Source organism: Brienomyrus brachyistius, chromosome 3 (genome assembly GCF_023856365.1).
Source record: "Brienomyrus brachyistius isolate T26 chromosome 3, BBRACH_0.4, whole genome shotgun sequence".
In the NCBI taxonomy this organism is placed as follows: domain Eukaryota; kingdom Metazoa; phylum Chordata; class Actinopteri; order Osteoglossiformes; family Mormyridae; genus Brienomyrus; species Brienomyrus brachyistius.
The window spans coordinates 24,699,955-24,711,481 of NC_064535.1; the positions used below are offsets into that span (position 1 = coordinate 24,699,955).

The 11,527-nt window shown below is 42.1% G+C and overlaps 2 protein-coding genes across 5 annotated transcripts in view; both read right to left on the reverse strand.

Moving 5' to 3' along the window:
- Positions 1-1,436, reverse strand: part of fbxl13 (F-box and leucine-rich repeat protein 13) — a 28,998-nt gene extending 27,562 nt beyond the window's left edge. The window contains exons 1-2 of the mRNA XM_049007350.1: positions 1,292-1,436; positions 981-1,087 (exon numbers count right to left, since the gene is read on the reverse strand). Of these exons, the coding sequence (XP_048863307.1) occupies positions 981-1,087; positions 1,292-1,402 (218 nt within the window). The 5' untranslated portion in view covers positions 1,403-1,436. The remainder of the gene's footprint in view (positions 1-980; positions 1,088-1,291) is intronic.
- Positions 1,437-3,585: 2,149 nt separating this feature from the next.
- On the reverse strand, positions 3,586-10,890 carry napepld (N-acyl phosphatidylethanolamine phospholipase D). Of its 4 annotated transcripts, none has more exons than XM_049008936.1 (5): positions 10,606-10,890; positions 7,969-8,269; positions 6,653-7,299; positions 6,459-6,573; positions 3,586-5,730 (listed from the first exon to the last, which is right to left on the reverse strand). In XM_049008936.1, the coding sequence occupies exons 2-5, from the start codon at positions 8,251-8,253 to the stop codon at positions 5,593-5,595; spliced, it is 1,185 nt and encodes a 394-aa protein (XP_048864893.1). In that variant the 5' UTR covers positions 8,254-8,269; positions 10,606-10,890; the 3' UTR covers positions 3,586-5,592. The 4 variants fall into 4 exon arrangements, with proteins under 4 accessions (XP_048864893.1, XP_048864890.1, XP_048864892.1 ...); XM_049008933.1 differs by lacking the exon at positions 10,606-10,890 and adding an exon at positions 10,117-10,468; XM_049008935.1 differs by lacking the exon at positions 10,606-10,890 and adding an exon at positions 10,319-10,453.
- Between the last annotated feature and the right edge of the window lie 637 nt (positions 10,891-11,527).

The following is an 11,527-nucleotide window of genomic DNA, read 5'->3' on the forward strand; positions in this document are numbered from 1 at the left end:
CATTTAAAATGCATCAGCAGCTCTCAGGAACTAATAGAATCGCGATCCCATTGTGCTCTATATAAACACAAGAACCTCATTAAATAAAAGAGAAAAAAATAATCCAGTGCTGGAGTGCGCCATTTTCCAACAAAATTAATTAAATTAATCAGCATCAAACACCGTTTTGGTGTATTATTTCTTGGTGGTTGTACAATAGAAAATGACTCAATTTCAGAGAATGGTGGCACATTAAATGTAAATGGTCTGGTGTTGATTAAAGATCAAATCGTTTTTTGTGTCTGAGGTATTATGGGGGGCGGCATGGTGGTGCACTGCTGCCTCACACCGGGTTCCTGGGACCCGGGTTCGAGTCTCCACCTGGGTCACATGTGTGCAAAGTTTGCATGTTCTCCCAATGTCATCGTGGGATTTCCTCTGGTTTCCCCCCCACAGTCCAAAGACATGCTGAGGCTAACTGGACTTAATAATTGCCCGTAGGTGTGCATGTGTGAGTGAATGGTGTGTGAGTGTGCCCTGCGTTGGGCTGGCCCCCCATCCTGGGTTGTTCCCTACCTCATGCCCATTGCTTCCAGGATAGGCTCTGGACCCCCCGTGACCCAGTAGGATAAGCAGTTTGGAAAATGGATGGATGGATGGATGGTGGATTATAAGGGATTTCCAGGTGAAAAAATGCACGACCACCTGCGAGATGTGGCTCCGCCTTTCAATGAAATGGAAGGCTGTCTGTGTTGCTGTCTAACATGGTCTCTACAAGACCATCCCTGGGAGATATGGTTTTGAAAAAAGGCATCACAGAGGCCGAATCTGTTCCATCTGCAGGCACTGGCCCCCCTGAATGAACTTGCACAACCTAATTTTGTTACTGTGCAAACTTACAACCTCCTTACACATGCAAACAGGAGGATGCACCATCAGACATGAACTTATAACGAGTCTATGACACTTCTATATACATGTCACAGCTAGCCAATACAAACCAGTCACTTTCATTCCCATGAATCCCATTTCCCCTAATCTTCATTATTTTCTCTTCAAGAAATATTACTAGGCTTTCAGGACAGGAAACACATCCGCTTAGCAATGCCTGTTAAGAAAATAAAATGACACAAATAATAAACGACAAGTTCCAGGACGCAGAATGTCCACCTAACTAGCTAGAGCACCAATGCACTATTGGTAACTTTAAAGCAAAAGTTATGTCATTATTTTGTTATTAACATGCACTGTAGCTTACACGGTTTAATGTCACCATCTTTAGACTCAGCCAAACTCTTATCCACACCCCTACCTGATAGACCTCGGCAAGCGAGGACTTGATTACGGAGCCCGAGGGGACCGCTTCGCTGGTTTTTATCGACGACATCTTAAAACTCTGACTAAAATTAAACCAATTTATCATAACTATACCCTCTACGCGCACGCCATTGAAAATGGTTTACAGTAACTAAGTAACCGACTCAACCAGGAAACCCCTGCTGACGAAGTTCCGTGTCGACGGCTGTTTGATATTTCATTTTATTGTAACATTTCTGAGTCAAATCTCTTTAAAAACTTTATTAGTCACATTACACACACAAAGCACGACAACCCTAATTTAGGACAATGCTAACACTTTGTCCATTTTCAATTCCATAATGGAAGGAAAAGGGTTTTACAGGTGAAATGCGTATCTTGATTTTCTTTATTTAATTATTTTCCCCCTGCAAATACTTGTAGACGCTGTGACTAAACTAATTTATTTACACAAAGTGATAAATTCAATTTCTCCTGTCCACTGATGTTAAAATAACATACATATTGTGAAGAAGAAATGAACTGTAAATGTTAATGTTGCGCTGAAAAGCACATCACCGACATATTGGGCGGCAATGTTAAAGTATTAGATTGGCCACTAGGGGGAGTATTTGGCAAAATATTAATTCACGAGGTGACGTTTTGCTTCCATAAAAAGCTGCAATGTATTTAACTTTGGAGTTAACGAAAGGTTATTGGTAGCATACGCACATAACAAAAGCAGACAGGATGAAATCTCCCGGTGTTCCTTTTCAAAGACGACATTTAAATGTACTTGAGAGTTTATATGTCTGCACGGACATAATGGAAGTCATTGTGCAAGGTTTGGCGGAACTCTCCATAATGAACTCTCCCTGTTTAGAGTGTTTACGTTCTAACAATAGATGTACTTTGTTTGGTAAGGCTTTTATGAATTGTACAGGAGTAGTTATACTAAACACTCTTCTTACATTGTGACCAAATGGTATGTTGGATAATCATTCCTTAATGGCTCAGCAATGGTAGATAGGAAAGGGTAGAGCAAAAAGACTGGCCTTGAACTGTAGCGAAGGATCCTTTCAGAATTTCCCTGTATTCTGTTGATATATTATATAGCATGGTTGCTCAGCATGCATCACTGTTGACTTACACCTCCAGGACTGGAGATTTTATTGTCCACAACATGTCGAAACACAAGGATGTTCTTAGTGCTCTTAGCACTCTAAGCCAAAGGTCAATAACAAACATAATAACTGTTTCATCTAATCTGAGTCTGAATGGATTATGTAAAAAACCTCAGTCGTTGAGACAACTGCTAAGGGCTGCGGCCAGAAGGCAGTTGGTGCGTGTCATTGCGGTAAACAGGTCTAAACAGGTCGATCTTTTGATACTAAAAAAAATTCGGTGAAGCATTTTTTTCCAATGATTTTTGATCCAGTACCAGCTGAGGTACTGGTTTGGTACTGGCTTTGCAAAAAGCCTGCCTCGACAAACACAAAGTACAACTCCCATCTTGAAAAATCGTGCTTACGGACTCAGAAAACAAAACTCAACTAAGCTAACAAAAATTATTATAATAGATGTGTAGACAAATGAAGAATCATTGAGATCTGTTTGTAAAAACAGATTCTATGAGATCTGGACGGCATGATAAGAAATGAGGTGTTTGCCATGACAGCAAACCTTATACTGTATATGGTTTGACGCACGCTGTCTGTGGACAGTCTGCATTGGTACCAATTTTCCAAGGCAGTGGAAAATGAGCACAGGAAGTACTGCTGACTTGTGTACCATTGGTACAAAAAGCTCAGTGCCTGGTGCAGTGGAAAAGCATCGTACTGTTAAGGAATCTGATTGTCATGGTGAACAAGCAGGCCTCCAGGGAGACGTTTTAAGGACTGAACTGCTAATTTAAAATGCATCAGCAGCTCTCAGGAACTCTGCAGAATCACAATCCTTTGGGGGGGGGGGGATCTCCTGATGTTGCTGAGAGGTACCAACAGGCCAGATGGGCTATTGCTGCCAAGGGGAGAGAGAGGCCCCACTGTGGGAGAGTGCTGACTATGCAGAAACTGCAAACCAAAATGAGGGTTGCTGGACTCCCCAGTCCACCAGGTCCAAGGGCCCAATGGAGTAGAATCACTCTAAGCATTCATGGGATTTGAACCAGCAAGCTTCTAGTTGCGGGCACAGATCCTTAGTCGCAAAGCCCCCACTCCAAGCCAAGCCTTATTTTTAAAACTCTTTGTGTATGTCATGACAGTGAGATGTCAGATCTTGAATCTCAATTAAAAATACAAAACACATAACGGCAGTTTAAGGCAGAGTTTGTATTCACTTCGGTATGCTTTAAATACACATAATTATAGGAATGAAAATGGATATTTTACAGTTAGTAATAAAATCTTACATTCATTTGTAATATATGTAAGTACTCAAAGCATGGTAAATTGCCAGATGTAGTAAAACATTGCAAAAAACTTTGTTCTTGAAAGAAAATCGCATTCTTTTCATTAAATTGAAATAGTCTAGACATTGTTAATCTGGTAAATTATAGCTTGAAACAGCTGATTTTTCAATAAAATGCCTACATAGGTATACAAATATTTTAAGCAGAAACACTTCTGCTTTCCAATGGCACATTATGTTAGTAAATCCTAAGTAATATTGAAAGAATAATTCTTCCTTAGTAAACCCTTGTGCAAATAAGCACAGCTGAAAACTGGTGTGCTGTTTAAGGAAGCAACTGCCCTTCTTTGGGTTACTTGGATATCTTTAGCATCAGCATGTTGTGGGTTCAGTTATTGTCTCAAAATGGCCAGAAAGAGAAAGCTTTCTTTAGAAATTTGCCAGCCTGTTGTTGTTTTGAGAAACGAAGGCTATTCCATTTTGAGACACTGCCAAGATACTGATGGTATCTTACAAAGGCATGCAATACTGCCTTTACAGAAGAGTAAAAACTGGGTCTAAACAGGACAGAAAGAGGAGTGGGAGGCTGCAGTGCACAGCTTCGCAGAAGAATAAAAACATCACAGTCTCTATTTTGAGAAACTGATTCCTCTCAGGCCCTCAGCTGGCAGCTTTATTAAACAGAAGCCACAAAATGCCAATCTCATCTTCGACAGTGATGAGGCTCTGGAGATACCTCCAGAGTGCTGTATCTGAGACTGGCCAAAAAAGGGAAAGATTCAAATGGACAAAAGATCGTACACATTGGTTGATGGATGACTTGGGGGGAAAAAAGTGCTATGGACAGGCAAATCTAATTTTGAGGTGTCTGGATCATAGAGAAGAACACTTGAGTCGCGGACAAATGAAATGCGGAAGTGCTTGATGTCATCATTCAAGCATGGTGGTGGAGATGTTGTGGTCTGGGGATGCTGTGGTGCTGGTAAATATGGATTTTTTACAGGGAAATTACTATGCCATACCCTGCAGTCCCCAAACGAGCTTGATGGGCCGAATGGCCTCTCGTTTGTAAATTTCTTATGTTCTTAGACGGCAGCAGATTAGAGCCAATGTCATCCTACGACAGGACATTGACCCAAAGCACTGCTTCAAGTTATGCAAGACCTATTTGGGCAAGAAGCAGCCAAACGGCATTCTATCTGTGACGGATTGGCCAAGTCAGTCACCAGATCTCAACCCTATTGAGTAGATGTGGGAGGAGCTTGATCATATGACATCAAGCCAATCCAATTTGTGGGAGGTACTTCGGGAATCATGGAGTGAAATCTCTACAGATTAGCTCAACAAATTCAGAGTAGGGATGCCAATGGTCCGCAAGGCTGTGATTGCTGCAGATGGGAGGATTCTTTGATTATTTCAAGCACTAAACATTATTTCTAATTTAATATGAAATTTATGACTAAAATGGAGTTTTCATGGAAAATGCAAACTTTTTGGCGTGATTCCAAACTTTCGGTTAATGTATTATAGAGTAATAAAATGTGTATCTTCCTTGTGTCTATTGCTGCCAGAGCAAGGCTCAAAGTTCTCTGCAACCATGTGCTGAATATGAATTTATGGAAGATAGATGGATTACACAATATGCAAACCTTTTTTTAACAGACCATTGCCTGACATTAACCATTGCCTGAACAGTTAACCAGGGTTTAAAACTGAGAAGTTCAAGCTGAACTGAATTCATTAGACTGAACAAATGAAACATAATCAACATTTACGTTATAATCCAAAAAAAAATCTCACCATTTACATAAATGCTCTGAAAGAGTCCTCAAACTTCATTAAAAAATAAAAAAATTAAGCGCTGAAATTACAAAAGCAACCGCAATGAAACTAAACTCATAACACCCATCACTTGTGGTGAGCAAACACCTCTTCGCTGGACTTCAGATGTCGTGATTCACCATGTTTCAGGAGAAAAAATACGTCTTCATCCAGCCCATATTTCTCCATGGCTTCTTTGAGGCGCACAGGAGGGTCCAGGTAATGCTGTAAAAGAAAAGTTTTGTTTTTTAATCCACAAAACTTAATACAATTACATAATACAATTACATAATTACAGCACCTGTTTAGGCAACAGCAAGGTGGATTATGAAAGGGATTTTGAAATACTGCAGGGTGGATCATTCATGCTGTCTGAAGCTGTCCCTTAAAAAAAGATCATTTAAGCAGAGTTTTACCTGGATATTGCCTGTTCAGAAATCAAGACCCTACCTTCATCATCTGTTGTGCAGTAAGAAAATATTCAAGTTTAAGTAAAATGTAGAATTACAATTACTAATTAAGCGTAGAGCACGTTTTATATTGCCTTTTGCACATTTTTCCCCATGTTTTTACATTTGCACTTTCAGCTCTTTTCTTAAAACTTCAGTCTACTTATATTGCACCTAGTACGGCTTCCAATGGCACTCATCTCCATCAACTCACTCATCAAGACGTACTTGCCATCTTGGCTTCGTTCAGCAGGCCAACACCTCCTGACGGTCCCTCAACCATATGAGAAATCTTCCTCTACATTTTTTTTCCACATTTCACTCCTAGACAGTGGAACAAGCTACCCATGCACATCTAGTCATCAAAATCCCTCTAGACATTCAAGAGGCATCTCAAGACCCATCTGTTCAAGGTACTGCCTGGATGAGGTTCCAGGTTCTGTGTGACCCTGAACTGAATAAGTAGCTGGAAGATGAATGCATGGATCTCGCTGAGCATTGTACCTCATGGGCCAAAGCAAAGGTGCCCCAGTGGATGGCAAGGGACTGCTTTGCTTGAAGGTCAATGTGGATCCGCACAGCCTCATCTGGGTCCACATGCTGTGGCCTCATAAAGTCCCTGGGGAGGGGAAACACAACAGCTAAGACAACCAGTTGGCTGCTTCCCTGTCGAAACCTAAACATACCCCACCACGTACCTGGGCAAGTATGCACCAATGGGGATTGCGGCCAGGTCAAAAGGTCCAAAGCGCCTGCCAATCTCCTGGAAGCCAGAGCAGTAGCCGGTGTCTCCGGCAAAGAAGAAGCGGTTGTGGGGCCCCAGGACAGTCCAGCTGCCCCACAGCACCCTATTATCATCCAGTGGCGTGCGCTTGCACCAGTGCTGAGAGGGTGTGAAGACGAAGGTGACCTCGTCGTGACCCGGCACGCAGTTCTCTTTCCACCAATCGAGCTCAATGACGTTCTCGCAGCCACAGCTCTGCATCCATCTCATCAGGCCCAGGGGTACAAACCAGCGCAGGTCACTGCCGAAGCGGCGGTTCAGGGCAGTCACTGAGCCAAGATCCAGGTGGTCGTAGTGGGTGTGGCTGATGAGCACGGCGTGGACCCGCGGCAGCTGGTTCACAGTGCATGGCGAGTCCCGGAACCTCTTAGGTCCTGCGATCTGCACTGGTGACGCCCGCTGGCTGAACACTGGATCTGTCAGTATCACTAGATCATCCATCTCCACCAGCACTGAGGCATGACCCAACCAGGTCACCCTCAACTCGGCATTAGTCTGGCCAGCCCTCTCGGGGTTCCGGATGAAATAGGGCTCCAATATGGGCAGCTTCTGATCCAACTCCTGAATATCAAACAGAACCACATCAGTTTCTGCATGTTAGGCTGTATTCCGGGTGGGTCTAACACATCTGACTGCAAGTCTGCCTGTCCAATCAACACAGCCTAAGCAGAAACTATGCATGAAAGTCTCATGGACTCCCAGTGAAGCACGGTGTCCAGATGGGCTCCGGAAAAATATAATCAAAGCATATTCACCAATAAGTATATTATACAGACACTGGGGGAGGGGGGATCATCTACCAAATCAAGTCTACGTTTATACATCAAGGCCACAGAACTATAAAGTTATATTCGTATATTACTCTCATTAGGTACTTGCTCAACAGGCTTGGTACCAAGATAGTATCCATGGAATGGAAAGCATTCTGTGAGCTTAAAATAAGACCTTGAAACCGGAGGACAGGAAATGTCAGAAGCCTGTAACTGCCACGAGAGACAAGGCTAACAACAAGCAACAGCAGCCGGAACGATCCGCGTGGTGATGACTGTGATGGGTTTCTTTCCCTGCTGCTGAGGATTCTGACAAGCACAACAGCTGAACTGCCTTTTGAGGCAAACGATTTTTAACACCAGTCGTCATAAAGGACTGAGGTTAATAACACGAGAACTTAGGCCTAATGATGTTCATCAAAACAGAGTTCCATAAACATGAGGAGGAATAAGAGCTAACCTCTTTGGTGGTAGGGATGCTGCTGTTGTTTTTGTCAAACAGATAAAACCAAAGAATGTTGGAATAAGAGGGGAACTTCCAGGTAGGCCAGGGGTTCACAAAACGACCATGTTTGTCCCTCCTGGACTTTGTGACGTCTTCCTCCAGCCGATAGTCCAGGCGGAAACTTTTGCGCGAGGACTGCGACGAGCTACTCGTCCTGGGTTCCTTGGTACATTCACCCTTGTCTGCCCCAGAACCCTCCTCCTCCTGCAGGCTCTGCACCACCATATCCTTCGCCTCCATGGGATCAGCGGATGCTCTGATGGAAGAAAGAGGAGTTCCAGAATTATGTTTGTCTGACGGTTACCTACATATCCACCACTTCTTGTGAACGTGCACCACACAATTTGTTTGATGACTGACATTAAAAAAAAAACACGCTAAATGTATCTTTAATTATTTTATTAGAAGCTTCCCTGAATTTTAAGAATAAAACAAATAGTCTGCAGTCAATAGACTGCAGCACAAGCTGACAATAATGAACCAGACAGACTGGAGTACAGCTTCCCCTTTAAAAAGCGTGATAACAGATAGACAAATGCATAGCATTCATATAGTAGATCAACATTTATACTGTAAGACATTCAAATAGGAAACACTTAAAATATCTTTTAATGTCCTGTGAATTCCACATATAAATTATCAGCCAACACCCACATCAGTATCATCTTTAATTTGATCTTTGCTAAAACTATTCTAACATGTTTACTGAGCTTTTAGTCTACAATAAACCAAGTTGTGATTTTGATTTGCGAACAGAATTATATAGGAGCCAGCATCACCTGTACAATACCCGCAGGAATTATACATATGCGACCAGGCAGTCCTGTGCGTGAAGGGAATAAGACAACTGTGTGTCTCTCCAGTGAAGTTAATAACACCGGTAGGATTTCCATTTAATCAGTTGCTGAGTGGGACCTACACATTTATCAGGCAGATGATGCACTGTGCATACATCTTCGTCGTAATGACAACACCTCCCCACACTAATCACAAAATGCAGCGGCCCACATGCATTTTATAGAGACTGGTAATTTCCCGGAAAATCCATCAGAAGAACTCCCGTTGAGTAGCATGAGAGCAGAACATGGGCGGGGCCTCGTCTATCTCCGCTGCAGAAATATCAGTGAGGTCCTGAAGATCTTGCACTACCGAGTCGCCTAAAAGGCCACTGAATGAAGCTGGCAGTCAGGAATACCACCGCTCCAATGCTGATAATCTTAATGCCCCTCTTCAAAAAATCCTGAACTTCCAATATCACAAAAATGTCAAGCAATATACTCCATATAGTAGAATGACATCCGGGAAAGTATATAATACATAAGGAACTCTTAAATTACTTCACGAAAAGAATTTGAGAAGGAGTATCTCTGTCGTTCAGCGATACAAAGTATCAAAAACAACGGCGACCAGTATCACCTATAATTTCGGAAGTAGGATGGTACTATTAGCAACAGAAGTGTAATATTTGCACTAATACAGAACAAACGTGGCGTTATAAACACTGTGCTTTTGTTATAATAATGAATACGTACTTCAAAATGAATCCACAAGTTTAAACAGTCAAATAAAATCGAAACCGAGACTTCACATCCCTGTTTATAACTACTTCCCGATCTGCTGAATTTGTACAATAACCCACCTTGTTATCGTGTGAAGAAAACGCTCGTTAGCGTTATTCGCAACGCAGACTGAAACGTGAAAATAGTTTTTTTTTTCTTTTTCTCTTGGACCAGTAACAAAGTACCGATCAAGAGGCTGCTGCCATCATAATGGGAACACGTGACGACGCCATAATAGGGCAGTTAATTCAGCGTGAAATTAATTTTAATAAAGTGTTTACCTGGGTCTTAACTGTGCAGAATATTTAATGCTTATGTGTCGGGCACCAGCCCATATGTATTGGTGCTGATTTTCAATCTAGTGACGGAGAGTACTTCTTATCTTTGCAGTTTACATTGCATGTACTAAAAACGAAAACTTTGAAGAATTGAATAAAAAGTTATCTAGTATAGACTAACCTATACTGCACGTGTAGCCTTGCTAAATGGTTCGCATAACCGATTAGTTTAAGGAGTACCAAAATCGTACTGCTAGCATCGTCACCTTTCTTGAGTACGATTCTTGTTCACATTAATTTCCAGCAGAGATGAAGTATCGTGCCTGTTCTTCCACGATGACAAATTCATTTTGCGAAACACGCAAGACACCATTGAAGAGCGTAGGTCCAGTAACTCAGATCTGCAAGTCAGCTTCAGCATGATTTCACTTTACTCGCAGTGTTTCATAACAAAACCAACTTCTTTACCTGATGCACATTTTCCTGTTTTTGTTAGAAACACGAAAAAACTGAGCTACTTCCTTATTCTGACACCCCTGTGACATACAGATTACATAATCCGATTGTAGCCATATTGGTAGAGTGAAACGCGCAATGGAGCATAACATATCCCGCATATCCACTTTGAACTGTTGCTACAATTTTGGAATTTATTACATATTGTAGTTTAATGTAAAATAAACAGGTCCATGACGTGCAATCACGAAATAGCACGTCCATTTTGTGTTTTAGATAAATATATGCTTTTAACGTACCTTGCGGCGATGATCTTGGTAAAGTACTGCGTCCAAAAATATCGACTGTAATTGCAAATTCATTCCAAACCCATAGTCGTAAAATGCATAAAGAATTATAAGCATTCGCTTAGCCGAAACAGCACAGTGCAGGCCGCACGCACGCTGCCTGTATATACGTTTAAAGCTTCTTCTCGATAAGTACGATCGTGCAATAAGAAGGGGTTAAGGATTTGATTTCATTCTTAGTTTGCTGATAAGGACGTGCGTTATTATGCACAGTGGGATGTACTGTTCTCTTACGTCAGGAAAAGGGATTTCGAACATGCGCAAATGACAACAGAAAATTGATGGGATCTAAGCTGTGCTCTAACGTGACTTAGTTTGTGGAAGTTAAGAACTTCTATGTATGCAAGGAGACACAGTGGTCTCCTCCGGCTACTCCGGTTTCCCCCACAGTCCAAAGACATGCTGAGGCTAATTGGAGTTACTAAATTGTCAGTAGAAATGCATGTGTGAGTGAATGATGTGAGAGTATGCCCTGTGATGGGCTGGCCCCCCATCCTGGGTTGTTCCTTGTCTCGTGCCCATAGCTTCCGGGATAGGCTCCGGACCCCCCGCGACCCAGCAGGATAAGCGGTTTGGAAAATGGATGGATGGATGGATGGATGGAAACACAGTTGAGTTATAATCCAAGGGTTACCTTTTCCATGAATAGCGTGCATAGCACTTATAATATTACTCTGAAGATACCTGTTGCTAATGCACAGGCTTTTATAGTAGCATTTCTTCTATCAGAAGGAAGGCTTGAAATCTTCCATTTCATAGTCCAATTTATTATATGAAATGCGGTAAAACGTATCAGCGACTCGATCATCCGGGGTCTTCATCGTAGCACGTGGGCTTGTTTTGGGCAGGTTTAGCGAGTGATTTGCCTTTTCAG

Coding starts and splice junctions, on each gene's coding strand:
- napepld (XM_049008933.1), bottom strand. CDS start 10,271: ATGCTGAAGCTGACTTGCAGATCTGAGTTACTGGACCTACGCTCTTCA. Junction 8,270..10,116: donor AAGAATCGTACTCAAGAAAG/GTGACGATGCTA, acceptor TTCTTCCATCAG/AGCATCCGCTGATCCCATGG. Junction 7,300..7,968: donor GCATCCCTACCACCAAAGAG/GTTAGCTCTTAT, acceptor TTTGATATTCAG/GAGTTGGATCAGAAGCTGCC.